At 43.3% G+C, this 23,582-nt stretch overlaps 1 protein-coding gene across 1 annotated transcript in view; it reads left to right on the top strand.

The window, feature by feature from the left end:
• The first annotated feature begins 2,652 nt into the window (after window positions 1–2,652).
• The window catches only part of LOC112120567 (podocan), a 36,493-nt gene continuing 15,563 nt past the window's right edge, over window positions 2,653–23,582 (top strand). Inside the window, 7 exon segments of the mRNA XM_029911582.1 lie at window positions 2,653–2,687; window positions 2,689–2,756; window positions 8,963–9,225; window positions 11,858–11,951; window positions 13,510–13,574; window positions 20,315–20,424; window positions 23,384–23,540. Coding sequence (XP_029767442.1) covers window positions 2,653–2,687; window positions 2,689–2,756; window positions 8,963–9,225; window positions 11,858–11,951; window positions 13,510–13,574; window positions 20,315–20,424; window positions 23,384–23,540 — 792 coding nt within the window.

Raw genomic sequence — 23,582 nt, 5'->3', positions numbered from 1 at the left:
TCTCCTCTGATTTATATGGTGCCGAGCTGATATCAGCTCACAATAAATGGAGACTAATAATGCCCAGGACTAGACTGGCAGATAAAAGGCAGGGGAAAAAATCTCTTTAATTATGAAAAATCAATACTTGAGGGAAGCAAACCACATGTAGAGGACAAATGCTGAAGAGCAACTCAGTGTGGTATGGAACCAGTTCTTAGAGTACTTAAAACAAAAACCAGGTGCACCACTTGCAGGAGTGACACCATGGACCATATTGTGCTGTATATTTTTAAGCAGAATTTCCCACCAACTTCAACACGTAGTTCTGCTTAAAAACAGATGACCAAATATGGCCCTTTAAGTGGGGTCACAAACCCGGAGGTGGTGGTTATTTTTATATAGGTACAGAAATATCAATGCTACATCAAATTAATCCGGATTTGTAAGATACATAATAGAGCAAAGTACAAAATACACTTTGTATCAACTGTATATGGTCAGTTAAAAGCCATACACAGTTTTATTGTTAGGAAACATGAAAAAATGTATGTCCTCCAAGAAAATTAGGGGTCTGAACTAAAGTCACTAAAATCAGTGGAAAGAGGCTAGTGGGTTTAGGACTAGGCCGTATAGTTTATATCTTGGATTTCAATACCTGCCTCAGTACTGAATCACATTGGATACCAACGTTTTCAATCTTTAAGAGAGTATATATGGCAATTTACCTGAAAGATGCTTTTTATAAAAGGTTTGTCTTGGCGTCTCTTCAGGAGTATCAATGTTTCTGTAACAAGCCCAGGTTGACAAGGACGGACGCAAAGGATAAGAGAAAGCAAAGGTAAGCAACTGTTTGCAACGTTTTAGACTCTATTAAAAGTAAACTTAATCTAACTAATCCCTCTATGACTCGCTCCTTCCATGCTGCCCACGAGTGAGTCAATAATCCCATGATATATAATCACTTGTAACTGAACGATCAGAATGTGCACCTCTGAAATGAGCTGCCAGGTTATCCCATTGCTCGTACCCTTTGTTGTCCTCACCCCAACCATCTCTTCCCTGATGTACTCATCATGTCAGTCTACATTTATATTGCCCTTCTCCTAAAGAGTTTACAGCCGGTGAGATTATGTGCTGAGCCTCTAACAGGTACAGGCCAGGGGGAGGAGGGCTATGATGGCTTTAAAGCCACCTTTGTGCCTTCCTGATCCAGGGCTGCTCCGGGGATTGGAGAGGCCCTGGCCTAAATTACACAGCCCTGAGGGCCTGCCTAAATTATGGCAGCCTCCTAGGGTGGCCCTATGCACCATAGCCTTGGCAGTCTGGGTTCTCCACAGTACTGTGTGCTGCAGCTTGGCCCAATGTGAACTCTGTGCCAGAGCTTCCAATAGGGTCCTTCACAGCACCTGTGCCGGGAGAGGCCTCCTCTGGCTGGAACAGGGGCTTTTAGGGCCCCTTTTCGCTGCTCATGCCCTTTTAGCCTGGCCAGTGCAGAGGTGGAGATCTCACACCATGTATCTCTCACGTGCTAGGCACTTTGCAGAAACACTTTTGGGTTCTGTAAATATATGGAGTACAGCAACTGTCACTTTAAATAGCTAGACGTCCTGTCAAAACCAGACTGCTTAAGGACCTATTTCTGCAGATCCCAGTGACCTGCAGAAGGGATTGTATCACAATTTAAATTTTGGTACTTAAGCTTTTCAAGCTAAAAATATTCCTTCTTGCAGGTGTTAACTGCTAATGTTATCAACTGGGTATGGCACTCTTAGAGGTGGGGCATTACACTAAATGAGTTTGGCTGGAAATATTTTCTGCATGTTTTCCTTAGGCTTAGATTGTGAGCTCGTTGGGGGCAGGCACAGCTTCCTTTATATGTCTGCATAGGGGATCTGATCTAACTGATGGCTACGATCACATACTAAGGGTTACATAAGTATACTGGAGTCATGCCCTTCAGTTTGGATTAATAGTCACTGTAGCAAACTCAGACTTGGCATGATTAAAGGGCTGGTTTGGGAGGGGTTTGTCTAGCAGATTCTCATAATGGAAATGCAAAGGGACCGGGGGCTGAGCACATAGGAAAGAGGCCAGATGGAGTGTGCTAGAAGAGGATAAGCAAGTGCAGAAAGCAACAGTTTGGGAGTATCTTGAATCATGATTAATTTAAAACGAAGCACAAGCCTCGGGAAAAATACCATTCCCAAGAGGGAGCAAGTCCTGTCCCCTCTCACTTAATGTCTTTTTTTCTAAAATGATTAATGAGTTGGGCTGCCCTGGGCCTCCTGCTTCTCCTCTCTTCATAATCTGATTTTCAGAGGCACATGTTACTCTGAGCGAAACAGCACCAGACCCCTCCATAATTGTCTTCTGCTCCCTGAAAACAGATTGCTGCTTTGGGTTGCCTTTGTTGTGTGTGGTCCAGGGGTGGGGGGGTCACACAATGGGGACTATGGCGGAGAGGAGGGTGGGAAGTGCAGAATAAATCCTAAATCTCTGAATCATTTTAAAACACAGCAGCCAAAAAATTTTTTTTTTTTTTTAAATAAAAACACACACTTCCCACACTGACTTTTGGGAACCTGCTCATGGTCTGGGTTGGATCAGTTCCAGTTGATTATACAAGCCTGGAAGAAGAGGGGACAAAACAACTGAATTGGTGTTAACTAAATGTTCAGCTGGAGTCTGAAAGGAAGAATCTTTTTCTGGAGCACAGCAAGGACCAGGAAGGCCTTTTTCCGAGCAGGGAGATCTTGCCTGCAGATTTCTTACAGGTACAGTACAGGGCACAGCAGGCCATTCATGCAACAGAGTGTTTTCTTTACAGTATGCCACCTCTTACTGGAATAACCCACTCCTAGTGTCAAAAACCCATCACATTGCCTGGAAATGCTACTGCACTCAGAGCTAATTATGTGATAAAGAGCCGCTCATCTTCCTCCTGCAAAGTGGAGAGTGAACAGGAAATGCAATGATCCTGCCCAAAACAGATTGTTGGGGGGAGGGGGAGGAGGTGAGTGAAATGCTGGGGTGTGGGGAGTGGAGTGGAGGGGAGGAAGATGGACTGGGGTAGAAGGAAGGATTTTTGGTTTGTCTCAGATTCTGGAACTCTATCCTGAGGTTTCTGGGATTTTGCAGGCTTTCTCTAGTCCCTGAAGATCTGCTGATGGGGTGAAAACCAAGGAGAGCTAGAGAGGAAAAGATGGGGCTGGATGAAATTAACAAATTCTTCCCAACAGCAGGGTGGGTGGGAGATCCAGAATTTGGCATGCTCCGTAAATAAATAAATCAATAAATACATTTGCACTGACAATGCAAATCTCATGCAGTGAAATGTTAAGCATGTACAGCCTCTGCTTCCCTTCCATCAGTTCTTTAAATTGCTCCTCTTTTTGGCATCTCTTGCTGGTCTCGCAAAGTGTGCTGACGAGAGACTGGAGGTTGTTCCTTGCCCAAGTCTTTATGTTCAGACTACAGCTGCTTCCCCCCTTATCTCTGCTCACATTTTCCCATATGGTAAGTTTGGAAAATTCCTCTCCGATTTCACTGCAAAGGACAGGAAATTCTCTTTGGGAGACGGTTGCCTATTTCTCGCTCTAGTTTTGCTGCTCACATCTGGAAAGGATCTGACTTGGGAAAGGGAAAATATCTTTCTGAGCTCTGTGTGTGTAACTGACATGGCATGAACTAAGGGGAGTCTTTGGGGGCAAGAGAAACGCTTTTCTCCCTTCCGTTGATCTCTGTCAACAACGGTGAGTTGTTTTAGCACTTTCTTTTGTTACAGTCTGGTACACTGAGAGCATTGAACAAGCCTGCCTTGTAGCTACAGCCTTTAGAAAAGACATGTAATGAAAATAACAAATACACACGACCTGCTGATCTTAAAAACCAATGAAGATCATGTTTTTTAAAATTGAGACTGTCTTGTAAGGCTGAACGTGGAGAGCTGTAGACATGATGGTAAAATATAGAGAACAGGCTTATGCTGTTTGTTCAGATCATCTTCCTTACTGTACAGTGTATACTGACTCTGCAACTTCCCTTGCTGCTTGAGACTGATTGCTGAAGCACTGGGCTGCTGGTACTGCAGTGGATGATGGTAGCTGCAATGTGATGGAGTAATTTTTGGTTCTATATGGGACAGTGTGCAATGAAATCAGAAGGTGCAGCCACAACCCCGAAGAAACCCTGTACTGACTTCCAATACAATTGCAATTTTGTTCTGAGGCACAGGGCCTGATCCCAAGTTCACTGAGGTCTTTCCATTGACTTCACTGGGCTTTGGATCAGGCCCTTAGTAAACGAATGGGTTTTGGATTATGCTCTTAGTGATCTTAACAGAGTTAGTCTCTTCAAGCTTTCTTTGAACTAAGAGAAATCAAAATCCATGCCCATATTTACTTTCTGAACTCTGGAAGCAAGCAGATGTTCCTTATCCAAAGTGTCACTCTGTGGCACCATAGCAACTATCACTTCAAAGGCATTGTAGCAGAAAAGGACATATTGATGACAGCAGTGGGAGACTTCCTCTCACCTATTAGAACATGATGTCAGATTTTACACTCATCTCGCTTTAGTCAACCGCTGTCTATGTAAAAGTGTCAAAAAGCACTCGTTTTAGTCCAAAAACGGTCAGCTCAACTATAGCCCGGTTGTAAGTTGGTTCTACTACATTGACTTCAATGTAGTTACACCAGGGCTGCCTCTGGTTGATGTTTAAAATATTTTAATTAGTCCTTTTTGTCATCAACTATAAGAACAAATCAATATAGGATTTAAAAAACCCAGAAATTGTAGTTTTCTAGCTTTTCAATACATTCAAAAGACATCAGTCAAGATTCGGGAACAAAGATGGATTGCAGTAAGCCAATTAGCTGTGTCAGGTTTCTGAGGTCAGGTCTGGTACTAAATACTCTAGAGTTCTACCTGCCGCACTGCGCTACATTTTGATCTCACAAGTGGACATCTAGAGTAACTCCATTCAAATCCACGAATTTACTTGCCAGTTATATTGGTGTAAATCTCAACAGAAAGCTGGCCCAGTTACATCTGGAGTGTCTAAAGTTTTGTAAAAACAAAGACCTACCCGGGAATTAAACACCTGGGGCTGGCCTGTGTGTGTGTTGCTTCATGCTTGGGCTACGGGGCTGTAAAATTCTGACGTAGACACATAGGCTCTGGCTGGAGCTCAGAGTCTAGGGCCCTGTAAGGGAGGAGGTGCCCAGAGCTCAGGCTCCAGCCTGAGCCCAAAGGCCTACGCTTCAATTCCACAGCCCCAGAACTTGAGCCCCACAAGCTCAAGTCAGCTGAACTGGGGCCAGCCGCAGAGCTGCAGGTGTTTCATTGCAGTGTAGATAGATCTTTAGACAGCTGACCCGGGCCAGCCACGGGTGTTTAATTGCAACAGAGACAAACCCAATGCGTCTGAGGGCCAGATTCTCACTTGCTTGAAAACAGCTGGTTCTCCCAGTTCACACCATCTGAAAACCTGGCTCTGAGAGATTCTTGTTTCTGAACTCAAAAGAGAAGCATTGATTGTCAGAGCTGAATGGAGTAATTATGTCGTATTAAGGGCAACAACCCATCATGTTTGGATCTTGAAGGAGCAGTATCCAGACGAGCTAGCTGTCCCAGAAAGGCTGTTCCATGACCTCTCCTGTTTGGAACTGGGTGGAGCATGCAGTAGACCCTAGATCACATTGTCTCCAATGCTGAATCCTCTGCAGGATTAAAAAAAGAAGAAAGGATAAAATAAAAGCCACTACCAGCTCTTACGGCAAATCATCATCTATGAAACCTGAGAGGTGCTAAGAATGAAACAGAGGGAGCTGGGCCTGGGCCAGCTGGCTGATTCGGCAGATATTTAACTTCTGTTTAGATTATTCTAACCTGCAGCCAGAAAGATAGCGGTTGAATAATAGCCAAGGCTCTAAGGTTCAGATAAATGTTGCTGTCCAAAATCAATAGACGGTCCAGACCATATTTTACTGCAGTAGCTCAAGATTTCATTACTGTTCAATGCATATAAAACAGACCTAGTGGAGGCCCATCCTGACAGCATGAGTCACTATTTTCCAGCACACCTTGTTTACATTAACCAGGGTAGTGTGTAATGATGGGAATTTATTTCCATATGCAAAACTCTGTGGAACATTATGATCAACAGTTGCATAAGAAGAACATTGCATAACCTCATACATAAATCACTCCAAGCACCTGGCGTTTCTCAGTTTGAGAAAAGGAATAACTTACTTCAGTAGCCAGGGCTAGTTCAGCTGAGGCTGCTATGCCTGCAGCCACAGGGGGCCTGGGGTCTCCATTCTTGAGACAAGTTGAAACAATAATGCAGTGGTTCTCAAACTGTAGTGGGTATGGCACTGCCCAGTCACATGGTCTTTATTCCTCTCCTTGTTTCCAGCTCCTAAATTGCTTTAAAAGAAACTGAAAATACATAAAGGGAGAGTAAGAATGGGCTAGTGGTTAGGGTGCTAGTCTGGGGCTGGGGAGCTCAAGGCTCAAGTCCCAGCTTTGCCACAAACTTCTGTGTAACCTTGTGCAAGTCTCTCTGTGCCTTAATTCCCCCTATGGGGATAATACCAGGGCTCTAGCTCATTGGGGCACTGTAAGGATAAAAAGAATAAAGACCGTGAGGTACTCAGATACTATGGTTATGTGGGTCATACAGAGAAAATGATGGGGTCTAAATTAGTGTTACCACTCAAGAAAGAGATCTTGGAGTCGTGGATAGTTGTCTGAAAACGTCCACTCAATGTGCAGCGGCAGTCAAAAAAGCTAACAGAATGCTGGGAATCATTAAGAAAGGGATAGATAAGAAGACAGAAAATATCATATTGCCTCTATATAAATCCATTGTACGCCCACATCTTGAATACTGTGTGCAGATGTGGTCTCCCCATCTCAAAAAAGATATATTGGAATTGGAAAAGGTTCAGTAGAGGGCCACAAAACTGATTAGGGGCATGGAACAGCTTCCGTATGAGGAGAGATTAATAAGATTTGGACTCTTCAGCTTGGAAAAGACAACTAAGGGGGGGATATGATAGAGGTCTATAAAATCATGACTGGTGTGGAGAAAGTAAATAAGGAAGTGTTATTTACTCCTTCTCATAACACAAGAACCAGGGGTCACCAAGTGAAATTAATAGGCAGCAGGTTTAAAACAAACAAAAGGAAGTACTTCTTCACACAACGCACAGTCAACCTGTGGAACTCTGCCAGAGGATGCTGTGAAGGCCAAGACTATAACAGGGTTAAACAAAGAACTAGATAAATTCATGGAGGATACGTCCATCAATGGCTATTAGCCAGGATGGGCACGGATGGTGTCCCTAGCCTCTGTTTGCCAGAATTTGGGAATGGGCAACAGGGGATGGATCACTTGATGATTACCTGTTCTGTTCATTCTCTCTGGGGCACCTGGCATTGGCCACTGTCGGAAGACAGGATACTGGGCTAGATGGATCTTTGGTCTGACCCAGTATGTACCTTAGCTGGACAGATGAAATGCTTTCCTAATGTTCCATATGACAACTAGTACAATCATCACAGGGATAATATGTGATCACCAATAGGAGGGGACAGTGGGTCAGTATCTCTGAAGAGTTCTCTGTTGAATCACCAGCGCCACTGCTCTGTAAGTGAGATTGCTGTGCTACGCGTAAATAGTTAATGAAGTCCAGCAGGTGGGGCTCAAGAATATGTAGCATACTTCTGAGTTCTGCAGGACCAATAAAATGCCGTGTTGTGCACTGCATAGGGCTTCCTCTTTAGATGGAGCTCTTAATAACCACCCTCTGCGCCCCTGGTCCTTTAGCCTCTTTTATACACTTACTGCAGAATTCCTACTTTACCCAGATACTTCTGTGTGCTTAAAAGGGCAGATCTGCTAGGCTCTGTGGCAAACCATTATGAGGGACAAATTAAACGTGAACTGTCGTAATGCCATCTAGCAATAATCCAGACAGGTGGAGGGTTTCCACAGCTGGGTTGGCTAATTGAAATATGCTGCAGTCTTGCCAATCTCAGTTTCCACTGGGCCTGGAGTCAGTCCGGTAATGATGTGAGAAACTCGAGTCCATTCCTGAATTTTAGCTTTGCCTGGAGGGGGGAACCTCCTTCGGATTGGCTGCTTTCCTTGCTTCGCTGGCTCCTGGGGAAGGGCAGCCAATCCAGGGCAGATGCAGGCTGAGTTCTCTCTACCTCTCTTCCTTGCAACCTGACACCCTTCTCAATAGGAGAGTGGGGGAGAAAGGAAGCAGAAAGAGCTCAGGGCTGCTCTGCTCCCTCCCTCTCTTCCTGTGAGCAAAGGGACGGCTCCTCCCCTCCCCTTCCCTCCCAGGCTGGGAAGGGACAATGGAGGGTAAAAAACTCCTGGAGCTGTTCCCAGCCCTAGCCTGGCAAGGGGAAGAGGGAATCCTGCTGCAGGTCCTTGCCAGGCCTGGGTGAGGGAGGTGAAAGAGTCCAGGAGCTGCAGAAGGGGCAGAAGTGAAGCTGGAGGGGCAGTGCTGATGGGGAGTTGAGGGGGCAGAATTAGTTGCTGGGCAGGGGGACAGGCCGATGTTGGGGTGAGAGCTCCTGCAATGGGAGCCCAAATCACTTGAACCAATTTAGGAGTGAAAAGAAAAGAGAAAAGCACAATATAAACTTTATAAAAAAAAAAAATCTCATGATTTTTTGCCAATCGCTTTATTGTTGGGAGGCTGACTCAGGATTTTTGACTCTGTGGGGTTGACAACACTGATGCTGAGAAGTTAGTTTGGTTGCCCGCACAGCAATTAGACCCATACTGCTATTTGGTGTGATTTTTACTGTTTAAATCGCCTGCTACGTGGCAGTCAACCCCACATGATTAGGTCCTTTACCTTCCACTTGCAGTTTGTGTTGGGCTTTAAAACAGAAATAGTACTTAGCCTGCAAAAATACTAACTCCCAACTTACCGTGATGTTTGTTTGGTTTCAGTGGAAATGCTTCCAAGCAGCAGATCCCTGCTGGTGCTGTGGCTTTTGGTATTTAGCTACAAAATGATCCATGGTCACAATGATGAAGACAATGAGTTTCTGGAAAATTCATCCGAATTACTGAATCCAGACCCTAATTTCCTGGCTCCAGACTGCCCTAGAGACTGCACCTGCACCCAGGAAGGAGTTGTGGATTGTGGAGGGATCGATCTGAAAGAATTTCCCATAGATTTACCAGAGTCAACAAACCACCTTTCCTTGCAGGTAAAATAAAACACAACAGGATTGTTCACCAAAACAGCAGGCCTGATTCAGCGCTGTCCCATGGCTCCTTTGAATAGCACCAGTGCAGGGGGCCTATCCACCTGACTCAGAGCTGGGGTGTGCTGGGACTGGCTGAGGGTAGAGAAGATGGGTGGCAGGACATCCCTACCCTCAGTTGTTTCTCACTGCCATAAAGCCCAGGTGGTCTAAGACAGTGGGGAGCACAAGGTAGAGCAGCCCTGATGGCTAGTCTGGGGCCACCTGGTGCCCTGGCTGCCCACCGACTAGCCCCCAGAAGATTCCCTACCCCTAGCTCCAAAGGCTGCTTGCATCTCTGGCTCTGATTTTCCCTCGCTCTCCTTTCTGTTTCTTCTTTCACCCTCCTGGCTCAGAGGTCAGCGATCTGATCAGCAGAAAGATTCTGTGCCTGACAAATATTAATTACATTGAACTTTATATTCCTTTATTTTAAAATGTTTTTTTCCTCTCAGACGGGTATGGGAGAACTTTAACTCTGGTATTAGTCCTCCCTGAGATCTGGTTGTGTAAGGGAAGCAAATGATCAGAGTTGAGACCTTCCTTGTGGCTCAGAGGTGAATTTTTCCTCAAATAAGAGCCTTCAGTGTATAACCTTTCTTAATTCTGCTCTCCCTTTGGAAAACCTGGGCTTAATTCTTCCCTGGTGTAACTGCAGCAGCTGCCAGGAAGTTTCCTGGTATCACTTATTAATTGAAATATCCTAATCAGGATCCACTGGCCCAGATGCATTCCTCTATCCCCAGTGCCAAACATCCCCCAGACTCCCATCTATACAGAAACATGGGAAGTTAAATGGTCATAATGAGCAAAATCACCCAAACAAGAAGAACTTACAAGGGCTGAAAAGAGCCATCTTGCAACCTCATTGGGAATCCTCAGGGAGGAAATTCCATAGATGAGGCCCTTGCACTCAGCTGGTGCTGACCTCATCCAGGCCAAGTTCAGCAAGATGATCCTGGTGGGTTGTTTTTAAATAGAAGGCTGTAGGCATAAGTTCACTTCCCTAAATGGTTATGTTTATTGAGGCTGAGTGGTGGTTGTTCAGGGCAAGCATGTGTGTGTGTGAGGATATATGTTCTAAACTTCTTAGGCCTTGTCTACATGGGAAAGTGTTACCAACATAACCCTCTGTGTGGACTCTCATTCTGGAGGGTGGCCTTTTTTTTTTTAGTTTATCTTAAACCTCTTCCCAAGTGACACAAACTAAATGTAATAAAGGCCCTCGAGCTGATGTTAGTGCTCTCCTGGGGGATTATACTACTGTAACTATACTGGTTTAAATTAATGCCTTAAGTTATACAAGTCTAATTTTCCCATGTAGACAGGTCCTTAGAAGAATCAACTAACAATGTGCTGTCAGTAGCTTCATTTGCAAAGCAGGGTTCTTTGTAGAAGTTTAGTAAGTTTCAATTTAATTAAAGGCATATTTTCCCTCCCTTTGATCTATTGTCTGAGGCCTCTGGTAGAGCAGGGCAGTTGTGTTCAAGACAAGATAATTAATGTTGGTGTTTATCAAGTCTCACTGAAAGTCCTTAAAATTAAGCCATTCCAGTTCCTTGCTTGCTATTCTTTTTTACTGGAGTACGTGAGCCAGATTGTGCTCTTAATTAAAACAGTGTGAATCCCAAATAACTCCACAGTCAATGCAGTGACTTGCAGATTGCCACTTGAATAGAATGTGTCCTGTGGTCCCTAATTAGTGTCTTTTTGGTATTTATCACATTTGATAAATTGATAGAGTGCACAGTTTTGCAATGGAAAATTCAGAGTTGTCAATCAATGCACAGCTGTAGTCAGAAAAGTTGTAATGTAAAATGACACCTTATTTCTCAACAGATCTGCTCCAGGTGTGTTTCAGTTAGAGCTATTTTACTGTCAAAACAAAAGTTTAACTCCTGTTAGCCCACTAGATGGGAGACTGGACAGGATTCCATGCTGTAAGCTCTTTGGCGAAGAGGCTGTAATTTTCTGTATATAGCTCTTAGCCCCTGACCTGGTTGAAGCCTCTAGATGCTACCATAATATACATGTTTAATACTAATATGAACACTATTCAGCCTTGTGCACTATCAAAGAATTGTTAACTAAAGTCTGATGGCAGATTCTTTATTAGCGGTGGCATGTCTGAAATAGAACCCAGCTTGACTTTCAGATCTCATGATGAGTTTGCAGTTAGAAAAAAATCTTTCATTCTACCAATCACGTTTGATTTAATAAAATAAAATCACTGACAGAAAATAAACCTGGGACCCCACTATACCAGTCTTATATAGTCCTTTTTCAAAGTAAAGCTGTGCTTTAATTACCTGCCAGCTGTACAGAGGGTTTGCCTCTGGCTGAGGACATTATAGGCTTTACTAGAACCTGTTCCTCATAAAATACAGGACCTGGATATTTTTAGGGATAATCCCAAGCTGCAGAACTTGGCTTTGCAAGATTTCAAACTCTGCTAACTTTGAGTTTGTCAGATTTGGGATCTGAGTTTGGGGCCAGGGGTCTATTTTTGACATTCAGATCCAAACTTTCCAAAAGTTCAGAGCTAGGGTCCTTCTCTGATTACTTAGCTGATGATTCCTATTCTCCCTTTCCTTAGAATAACCAGATAGAAGAAATCTTTCCAGAAGAGCTTGCACGTCTTTACAGACTAGAAACGCTCAATTTACAGAACAACAGGCTCACTTCGAAAGGTAAGCTGGAAAAGCCAAGCATCAGAGTATCGAGAGCCACTGACAAGCTCTGCAACATGAGTTTATGCAACAAGCCAGTCAGTGGTCACAGATGGAAGGCGTGAGGAATGGTATGTGTGCTCAAATGTTAAATGATTAGAATGGTTGGCTAATCAGCGTCACTCCTTTGGCCAGCACAGAAGACGCGGAGGCACTTCATCATCTGAAAAATAATGCTCAGTGCATAAAAATGCAGTCCTCCTTGTACCAAATGAAGAGACATGGCAGCTATATTGCGTACTGTGGCATAGCGCACGCTTGTCCAGGAAACTCCCTCCAGTCCCTCTAGAGCACATCAGAGCAATCCAAATTGGATCCAGAAATATCTGCATGCTGAACAAATTCCCTATGACAGAGCCTGCATCTTAATTCACTCCTTCAGTTCAATTCAGTTAATTTGATGTCTAAATTACTCAAAACCTTTGGAACCAAACCATAAGCATTAAAAATAACACCACTCCCACCCTTTCTGTCAACCCACTTTGATTGCTTCAGGCAAGTTTTGCTGGATACATCAAGCACTTGCTATGGGGGGAGGGATAGCTCAGTGGTTTAAGCATTGGCCTGCTATACCCAGGGTTGTGAGTTCAATCCTTGAGGGGGCCATTTAGGGATGGGGCAAAAATCTGTCTGGGGCTTGGTCCTGCTTTGAGCAGGGGGTTGGCCTAGATGACCTCCTGAGGTCCCTCCCAACCCTGCTTTCTATGATTCTATAGAACATTGCTATTTAATTAATAAGGAAAAGGCCAGATTCTGAAAGAGGAAGAAAATAGAGGCTGGGGATGAGCCACATGATAATAAAGGGGGAAGGTGTGTGATTCAGAAATGGTACTACTGTCAACACGCTCAGGTGTGACCCTGTCTGTGAGATGCACCCTACTACTCATATGGATAACAGGAGCAGCCTCCTATTTCAGGGGGTACAAGTAGACTTGATTGGAAGCACAGGACCATTGTACAGCAAAACAAAAAGTATAGATTCAGGACCTGGTCTTGTTCCCTTTTCAGTTAAGAGAAACTTCTTCCATTAACTTCAGTGGGCGCATGATTGAGCCGTAAGTTTCAAATATGCTTTGATTTAGACTATGTCCTTATGAGAAGAATTTTCTACAAGTTCATAAAAAGAAATTAACCAAAAGATGTAGCAGGGGAGGGGAGGGAAGAAAATCCACATCTGATTCCTGTCCTTTCTTCCCAGGCAGCATGGATGCTCTGTGCAGTTAGTAATATATATCTCATAACAAGCGACCTTAAATCTGGTGCACTCTTTTACATCTTCTGATCATCACGCGAATTACTACAGGCTAAACAATGTGCTTTGTTCAGCTAGAGCTTTTTATGAATTTCTATAGCCTTTATAATTATAGAAAATGAAACAACAACAAAAAGCATGAGTCAGGTTGTTTCTGAAAAATATTTAAAACTTACATTATAGATACCCTTGGGGGGGGTGGGAAAGCCCCTCTAGCATTCTCATTCACAAAGGGTGTTGACTGTAAATCATTCCTGTTGTTTGAAGGGCTTCCAGAGGAGGCATTTGAACAGCTGGAGAACCTGAATTACCTGTACCTTGCAAACAATAAGGTAAGAGGGGGAAATGGTTTTTGGAGATGCCTTCTGATGTTATTCATAAAGTTAAACGATAATGATGATTTAAAAAATACATTTATGTTCTCCAGGCCTGTAATGTTGTGCTGAGGTGTGTAATTCCAATGGGGGCTCATCTAAGGCTATCTACAATTAAAACTTCCATCATGCTGCAAAACTGTTAACACAGAAGGGCTATTTATGGAGTTGCTAATAAGGTGTTGTGTGAAGATGTTCGTTTGAAGAGTGCATCAATAGATAAGAGAGAGGTAGAAATTAATCATTCAAAATAGAGCTCTCACCTGTGCACACAGAGTCTAGCGCCATCTGGAATCTGTGGGCACTTTTGTGCACAATTGCCTCAGTGCAGGTGATTTAAATCCATTACTTCACGTTTATACAGGCAAAAGAGTTTTCACGCACAAGCTCATTTGACCACGTTTGGTGTTGTGTGGTGTTTGAACACGTAACGTCTAGAACCTGCACTCACTGGGGACCTGATCCAAAGCCCACTAAGTCAAGAGAGAGACTCCCACTGACTTCAAGATGACATTCAATAATGACAAGTTCAAAGTACTACATCTCATTTAGAAGGGAAAATCAAATGCGCAAATATAAACTGGGGAATTACTGACTAGGCAGTAACACTGTATGACTCCGATGTAAGACACAGGAGGTAATCATTATGCTCTACTTGGCACTGGTGAGGCCACAGCTGGAGTACTGTCTCCAGTTTTGGGTGCCACTTAAAAAAAAAATGTCAATAAACTGGAGACTGTCCAGAGAAGTGCAACAAAAATGATAAAAGATTTAGAAAACCTGACCTATGAGGAAAGGTTAAAAAAACTGGGAGTGTTTAGTCTTGAGAAAAGGAGACTAAGGGAGGCCCTGAAAAATGTCTTCAAATATGTTAATTGATCACTGTCCTCTTTGCAACTGCCCTTGTTTTCCAGGTCCACTATAGGACAAGCAATAATAGGTTTAATCTGCAGCTAGGGAGTTTAAAGTTCAATATTAGGAAAAACTTTCTAACTATAAGGATAGTTAAGTATGGAATAGGCTTCAAAAGGAGGTTGTGGAATCCCCATCATTGGAGATTTTAAAGAACAGGTTAGATAAACACCCGTCAGTTATGGTCTAGCTATACTTAGTTCAACCCCATGCACTGAGGCAGGACCAAGTGACCTCTTGAAGTCCCTTCCAGCTCTGCGTTCTATGAGTCTATGGGCTTTGGATCAGGCCCTATTTGATGGACTTTTTCACCTGCACACAGAAATGATAGTGCACATAAATTGTGAGTGCAGGTATACAAAGCTGCACACACACTAGAAGAGGCTGGGTTAAGCCTCATTGGAAAAACAGGTCCTAACAGTTTGATGTGTGACTCTCATAATGAACAGTCAGGAACTGAAAATGCCACAACATTCTCCATGGAGCCCATTCCCATCATGTCTACAGGAGCTATACACATGCATAGTAGAGACAACTGCCTGCCAAATGTGGGTTCTGTGGATTAGGAGAACTGTGGAAAGAGTGGAAGTAGATGTTAGAGAGGAGCTAGTGCTACTGAGGTTTTGGGACATGATGAAAGTGTAACCCCCTTCCCCCCCCCCCCCAACGTATTGTGTGCTGTGTGTCCCACACTAGTGTCTGGTCCACATAAGAGACTAAGTGCCTACTGTTGCTAGCAGCTAATCAAGTTACCTCTTTAGCTCAAATGGTTGAAGCGCATACTTCTAGTGGTTAAGGTTCCAGGTCCCTGCTGATGACCCATGGTAGGAGTCACAACAGATACCCCAAGCCTTGATGAAAAGGTTATGCTATCTCAACAGGGATGGAAATGCCCTCTCTGATATCACCTTACTCCTGCTTGGTTCTGCAGTGGAATAATATTTTTAATGAACCCCCACAATTACTTGCTATGGAAGGAAATGTGATGCCACAGAAAAGTATGGCTTAAAGCACCAGGCACAGGTCAGTGGGGAAAGCTCAGCTGTGCAAGCAGGGAGCCCCTTTCAGACAGAAAAAAATGTAATTCTCTATCTGTTTAACCACACTTTTATTTTTTTAATGTCTGTGATCCTTTGGCCTTTAGATTATACACCAAGTGGCCAGATTTTGGTCTAAGTGTCCTGCCAGGACAAATCCATAATAACTTCATGGATTTCCCCTGGTGTGCCTGAGCTCAGAATTTGCTCCTTAGTACAGCTATATCACATTCTCTACTTTTTCAAGCCACATTTCCATGTAATGGTCTTGGCAGCAAGTAGATCCATAAAAGAGAAGAACAAGCCAGGCTGTGACTAATATTCCAGAACTTTGCAGTCCAACTTTTCCCTGTGTGACAAAACAAAGTGTTTGGCTTTTCCTGACACTGTTGCAGAGAGAGACACACATCCAAGATAAAAATGCAAACATCAGCAAATTGTCAGAAGCAGTTACAGTGAGAAGTTGTGGACCCACAAAAATAACACGTCTTCAGAAATCACGAGCCAGGACAAACCAGATTGGCTTTGTTATGCATCCATGCTGCAAAGGGAAGTGCTACAGCTCAGGCAACTGTGGTGTTTGGAGGAGGGCAGGGGTTTGCTGGTAGTTTACTCCTCTCATTTTATGGAAGGAGGCTTGTCTTGATGTTTTAGTTAGTGGCAGTTCTGATTACTTCGCAGACAGGTAAATTGGCAGGGTGGTTTTTTTAATTAGCATAACTAGGCTAATACATAACCCTGCTGTATTGCAGGTGTATCAGTCACCATAAGTAAATAACTTATATTGTCGCTTCTTGTTTAAATTCCGCAAGAACACCCCCCAGAAGCCTTGGTCACACAGCCTATGGGGAGCCACAGCATGCCTCATTTTTAACAAAAACCTCACCTGCTGAAATGGAGGGCAGGGCACTGAGCTGCTGTATTGATTACTTTACATTATCAGCCCTTTGGGTCAGGGAGTCTTGAGATTTCTCAATATTCCCGTAGTGATATGGGATTCACTGGATCCAAGGCTTTTCTGTTTGTGTCAGGGTCTGCAGCAGGCAAGGAGAAAATAGCTTTTATGGCAGCACTGTAATTGGTTAATCTACCAGTTAGCCATGGAGGAAAGAAACCTGCAATATGGAGATGGGCGGGGGAGGGCAGGAACAAGGCTGCAGAGAAAATCGCATTAGTTGAAGTCACTAGATTGCTGTTAGACAATAATGATGGGAGAGTTCCCAGCCACTGAATCTACTTTAACTCTAACAACTATGAAAACCCAGCATAAATTCTCCAAAGAGCCAACTAATGAAAATCATCATTCAGTACTATAGGTATTACCCTAGAATAGTGCATTCAGTACACCATCCATCCTGTGTACTGCATTAGAAGCAGCACAGGTTTGGAAAATTCATCATTCTCTGCAGGAGCAGATACAGCAAATAGCTCTCAAGACAAACTTGCTATTGTCAGATAATTGAGGTCCCTGCAGGGAGTGTCTTTCCCCCACCCCCCTAGTTGGCAATACCTCAAATGCAAAACACACACTTGGACTGAACATTTGTTAGACCTGTCATGGCAGGTGAGAGAAAGGACAGTGATGTTCCCTCAGCTGGTCACATTACCATTTCTAGTAAGAGAATGGGATTTCCCTTCGGAGATGTGTTCTGTAATTTTCAACAGGCTTCTACCCACCTGAGGTGGATGAAAGTATAACTTGCCAAACATCAGAGTAACTGGTTTATAGGCTTTTGAGAGCAGCCATGTTTTTCTGATGTCTGCCTCATATCAAGAGGATGGAAGGCAGAGGGGTGATGAGAAGGTAAATCTGATATTGACACTTCTGTGCAATGGAGTTCCTGGAAACCTACACAAAGATCCTGGTGCTCTTCAACCATCTCTTCACACACACACACACACACACACACACACACCCCCCAGTTCATCCAGTTATAAAAGCCAATGAGTGAAAGTTCTAACACTGGGACAGTTGTTGTGTCAGTTCTATCATTATTGTACCCCTTCCTTCAGCTCCTGCTACCTAGCTGTGAAACAGATTAAGAAAGGGCTGTCTGCTTCTCTCTGCTAAATCTGAGCATGCCTTCTTACATCTGAAATCTGCCTGGCCAGCAGCAGCTGTCCAATCCCAGATAGTTGGTGCGAACTGGTCCTGGAAGAGGAAGAGATGCCGAGAAAAGGATCTGAGCAGCTTGAATCAATCAATCTCTTTCTTTCTCCTCTCTATTTTCTTTCTCTGTGGTTTTCAGTGATTCTGTTGTTTCTCTGAGTGTCGCACAGGGCTGTTGTGTGTTTCATATATCTGCTTTGGCCCAGGTGACAATGCAGACAGGAAAGCTTGAACCTGGATGGAAGTGATTAATTGCATCTATGAGTGATTTCCTGTGTCTGATTTCTGTGTATTATGCCATGGTAGAGAATGTTGCCTTATGACACGTTTCCAGAGCTTCTTGACCAGGCTTGTTAGCATTAATCCACTCCCATGAGATTACATCTCCCAGGTCAGCAAGTACAGCATGTACCCATGAGTACATCTAAAGCTAAAGGCAATGTGGTATCAGTGCTGGTCTTGGTAAAATGCCTCTAATTTCTACCCATTATTTCTGGTGCTGAGTAAGCTTCACAGGGGATAATTGATTTGGGGAAATGGCTCTTGTTGCTTGATTTGGGTCCATCAGACATTTTCAGGCAGCCTAAGGAGGGAATTACTGACACAGGAGAGAAAGAGACAAATAAACGAAACAAACTTATTTTCGGTTTAAAAATAAAAGTCTGAGTTACATGTCTGGTGAACTACAAGGTGATAGAAACACTACTCTGCCAAGTGCATGCTTGACATACCAGCAGAAAGAGAAGCTTGATACTCTTCAGCTATTCATTTATTTAAGAAGTTAGGCCAAGCTATTCCCCATTAAAATCTCTGTTCTTCCCCAAGGTGATAATAATAATGAAGTGTTAATAATAATAATAATAATAATAATAGGAGTAATGACTTAAAAAAGAATTACTGACATTCCTTCATGTGCAGTCTCATTGTGTCTTGCCTGCTCTATAGGCCTGACTCTCCCTTCACTGACATCACTTAAATCATGAGTAGGACCATTGAAGTTCATGGAGTAACACTGTTGTAAAACTTATGTGAGAGGAGGATTTATAGATTCAAAGTATTTAAGGCCAGAAGAGACCATTATAATCAGGTAGTCTGACCTCCTGCATAATGCAGGCCGTAGAATTTCACCACGTGATGTCTGTATCTAGTCCACAACTTCTAGTTGTATTCTCCGGAACATATCTTTTTAGAAAGAAGTCCAATCTTGATTAAAGGTGACAGAGAATCTGTCACACTCCAGGTAAATTGTTCTAATGATTAATTACCTTCACTTAAAAAATGTGCACCTGATTTCTGATCTGAATTGTTTAGCTTCAGCTTCCAGCCATTGGATCTTGTTATACCTTTGTCAGCTAGATTAAAGAGCCCTCTACTATCAGAAATATTTTCATCATACAAGTACTTACAGACTGTGATGAAGTCACCTCTTAGCCTTCTCTTGGATAAACTAAGATAGATTGAGGTACTTCAGTCTCTCCTTGTAAAACAGGTTATCTAGACCTGGAATCATTCTTGTAGCTCTTTCCTGAACCCTTTCCAATTTGTCAATATCCTTTTAAAAAATTAACTGGCCCAGTATTCCAGTAATTATCTCTCTAATGATGCATACAGTACTGAAAACATCTTCCTATTTTTACTAGTTATTCCCCTGCTTATACATCCAAAGATTGCATTTGTTCTCTTAACCACAGCACTGCTCTAGGCGATCGTGTCTTGAGTTATCTTGTCACCTTGAACCCTACGTTATTTTGAGTTGCTGCTTTCCAAAATACAGACCTCCACCCTAAAAGTGTGACCTGTATTATTGGTTCCTAATTGTATGACCTTGACTTTAGCTATTATTCAGTAAAGTCATTTTACCACATGATCCAGATCACTCAGTAGAACTGACTTGTCCTAATATTTTACCACTCCACCAATTTTTGTCATCTGCAAACGTTACCAGCAACGTTTTTTTCCAGATAATTGATAAAGATATTGAATAGCGCTGGGCCAAGAAGAGACTCAAGCCCTGTATCTGTCTTGTTTGGATTATAAGATCTTTGGGACAAGAACACTGTATTGTGTTTCCAATACACTGTCTGTGTTTAACAAATAAGATGTAACTCTTAATACACATCAGATATTTGCTTTTGTGCCAATATTATATTCTGCTGTGTTGTTTGGAAAAAAACACCCCTGATAACCTGCATCCTGTTTTGAAGAGATTGTCAAACATGCATGGGACTTTGGAACTAAAGTGTGGAGTAACCACCCACGTGAGTTACTTTCACATGAGACTCTGGCAGTGAGGGCATTATGCTGCTTTTTTTAAATTTTGGCATAGTATTTCACCGGAATTATGACCATAACATGAAATGTATTTACTCTCTGAACCCTTGATTTCTTCCAATCAAAACAAAACCCATCCAAACATTCTGAAGCAAAAGTCTAGCTCCTTCCTGTAGAGATTATTTAGTAAGGACAGAAATCCTCACTGTTTTTAATGAGACCACGTGGACTCTGTCATTTACTGTTGCTTCTTCAAAGTAAATAGCCTGCAAATATTCTGTTGCTAACCCAATACTGGTGGTTAAAGCATTCATTGCATCTAACTGGCTTCCTCTCTCTCCCCCACCCCCCCAATATTTGTTTTTCAGCTAACTCTGGCCCCGAAATTCCTACCAAATACCTTGATCAGTGCAGATTTTGCAGCCAATTCCATCACAAAGATTTATGGGCTTACGTTCGGACAGAAGCCAAACCTGAGGTAAGGGATCGAGAAGTGAAAGGAGGAGTATGTTCTGTCACTGCTTAGTGCAAATGGGTTGGTGGGAAGAACTGATTATTTAGATTGTTTACCAAAACCATTTTTGGCCCGCAGATAACTTTTGGAGGAGGCGGATTGTTTGTTACCGAGGGGACCGAAACCACTCTCGGATGAATGCATTCTAGTGGCTTTTGTTGGACATCACACAAATATACACACAACATTTTTAATAAACACGTCTTCTAAATCTTGTTTGTGTTTATCTGTTATGAGTGGCAAGGAGCAACACTGATTAATCAAATCAGTGACTAACTGGTCAAATATTCCCAACTCCATTTTAGTTCCTTCAATGAAAGGCTGCAATCAAGCTGAGACTGTAATGCTGTTGCTAATGATGCAACAGTATTGGATTCAACAGTACTTACCAACCCCCATCAGTACTTCAACCTTGGGTGGCTGATTCTCTAGGCGCCACCGCTATTCTTTAGCGATGATTTTCTAGGCTGGACCCCAGTGCAGTGCCACAGACCACCCTCATTTCACAAGCCTGCTGTGAAATGTGGTCTGCTCCACAGAAGTTTTACCTAATCTATCGATACAGACTCCATTACTGCAGTAACCATTGCAAGAGCATCCCGAGCTCCACTGCTGGTTACAACGTGCACATTTGAATTGTAAGTGCCTAGCACTGGCTGGCACAGTTGAGCCCGCAGGGTCTAATCCTGCAATATGCGGGGAGCCCTCAATTTCCATTGACTTCAGGGGGAGTTGCGTTAGCTCAGTACCTTCTCGGCTCCGTTACAGTCACCTGAAAAGGTTGGGTCAGTCACTCATCTTGAGTGATATTTCATCATGACTGCACCTGAGCTTATGCATGTGTCTTCCTTCCAACCTGAATGACAGAAGCTGCTGAGTTCCTGTATCACATTAAGTAGTTGGGCTCTTTCTGAAGTGAGTTTCACAAGTTCTCCCATAGCAACCATTGTTTAATACAGAATAGCAGCCTGTTGTTTCCTGAGCTGGACGGATACAAGATCTTAACTCAGAAATTCAGTTGCTGTACTTTTCCCCCCGCCCCAGTAAAGTATGTACTTTCAGGCTCTGCTGACTTGGAACGAGAGGTTTTTAGAAAGGCAAATATTTGTCAGTTAAAAGCATAGCTGACCATACAGAGTGAATCATATCCTTCCCTGTGGTTCTCTGCTCGTGGAGCTGTTGTGTTTCTATGTTGAGTCCAAAAAATCCCCCCAGATCATCTCCACAATCACAACAAAATCCTAAAACAAGTTAGAAAATGCAGCCTTTTCAATCCCCGCTTTGGAAGTGGTTCCCTCTCATACTGTTAATCTGCCACCAGGACTTTAGCCACAGTGCCTCCTGCAGCACATGCAGAAACAACGGGACTATAGAAGTGGGAGTCGCCACCCATTGTTTATGACAGTGGGTTTTTGTAAAAACAAAGGGAAGACGGTTTGGACTTGATTCTCCTCCGACTTGCATAGGTGTAAATCGGGAGTGGCTCCATTGACATCACTGTCATTGCACAGCTATAAAAACTGTTTAAGAAAGGAGGTTAAGGCTCTCTTTCCTTTTCCCCTCGCTCTGAGATAGAACTGTTTCCCCTTATCTGATAAGGACTTCCTGGGAGGAATTTACCTAGGGATGGGGCTAACTGGTGCAGAGGGAAATAAACATATTTCCCCAAACCTTCACCTTAAGTTTAAAAGTCTTACAGACTGGTTAAGCCTATTCTTTTATCTGCATAGTGGTCTCTGCACTCCTGAGTTCTAGAAGCAAAAATTCTGAAATAGCAACATAGACGCTATTCTTGTATTATTTCCCACCTTCGTGGAAGCAGAAAGAATGGAAATCTCCCGAGATGACCAATCCTCAAGAGATTTATAGCCCAACTTTGCAAACTCAAGGTTGGGATGTGCTTTAAACCAGGGGTTCTCAACCTTTTTCTGTCTGAGGCCACTGTCCAACATGTTATAAAAACTCCACGGCCCAGCTGTGCCACAACAACTGTTTTTCTGCATATAATAGCCAGGGCCCGCGTTAGAGGGTAGCAAGCAGGGCCGTTGTGTGGAGCCCCACACCACAGGGGGCACTGTGAAGCTAAGTTGCTCAAGCTTTAACTTCAGCCCCAGGTGGTGGGGCTTGGTGCCCGGAGCTGCAGCCCTGTGTGGCAAGACTTCAGCTTTCTGCCTTGGGCCCCAGCGAGTCTAACACCAGCTATGCTTGGCAGACCCCCTGAAACCTGCTCGTGGCCCCCCCAGGGGGCCCTGAACCCCTGGTTGAGAACCACTGGTTTAGATTAGAACCCAAACTTTGGGTATGTCTCTGAACTAAATCCAAACTCTAAACGTTTCTGAGGTTTGCCTATCGCTCCAATAGCTTCTCTTTGCCTTGTGGCCAAACAGTGAGCTGGGCTCAAGCTGCTAAATTCAGATCCAGATTTCAAACATACCCAAGTCTTGCCATGTACAGATTCCAGGCTTTCATAGAATATCAGGGTTGGACGGGACCTCAGGAGGTCATCTAGTCCAACCCCCTGCTCAAAGCAGGACCAATCCCCAGACAGATTTTTACGCCAGTTCCCTAAACGGCCCCTCAAGGATTGAACTCACAACCCTGGGTTTAGCAGGCCAATGCTCAAATCACTGAGCTATCCCTACTTTGTCTCAGCCTGTTAAAGATGTGGGCGATTCATAAAATACAGATCCAGATCCAGGTTTGGATTTTGAACATTCCACCACTCAGAGACTGCTTGGGGCCAGTATTGTGGTTTGGGCACATCTGTTTTATACTTGGCAGAATAAGTGATACATTAAAAAATGAACATATGTATCTTAAGACAAGGAAGAAGATAGACTGAGGTGTAGATTTCAGAAGCCTGTATTGGGTAAGAGAGGAAAGCAGACCATACTGCCTAATTCAGTCTTTTTCTTTCTGGTAGATCTGTATATCTTCACAACAATAAACTTTCAGATGCTGGGTTACCTGATAATATATTCAATGGCTCTAATAACGTGGAGATATTGATCATGTCCAGCAATTTCCTGAAGTATGTTCCGAAGAACCTGCCTCCAGCACTATATAAACTACACTTAAAGGTAATGGAACCAACTTTATGTATTCTCTTACATCTGGGATGC

Source organism: Terrapene carolina, unplaced genomic scaffold, assembly GCF_002925995.2.
Source record: "Terrapene carolina triunguis isolate 2854851 unplaced genomic scaffold, T_m_triunguis-2.0 Scaffold102, whole genome shotgun sequence".
Taxonomy (NCBI): Eukaryota; Metazoa; Chordata; order Testudines; family Emydidae; genus Terrapene; species Terrapene triunguis.
Note: the sequence above shows the minus strand (reverse complement) of the source record. Positions and strands in the feature narration are given on the sequence as shown.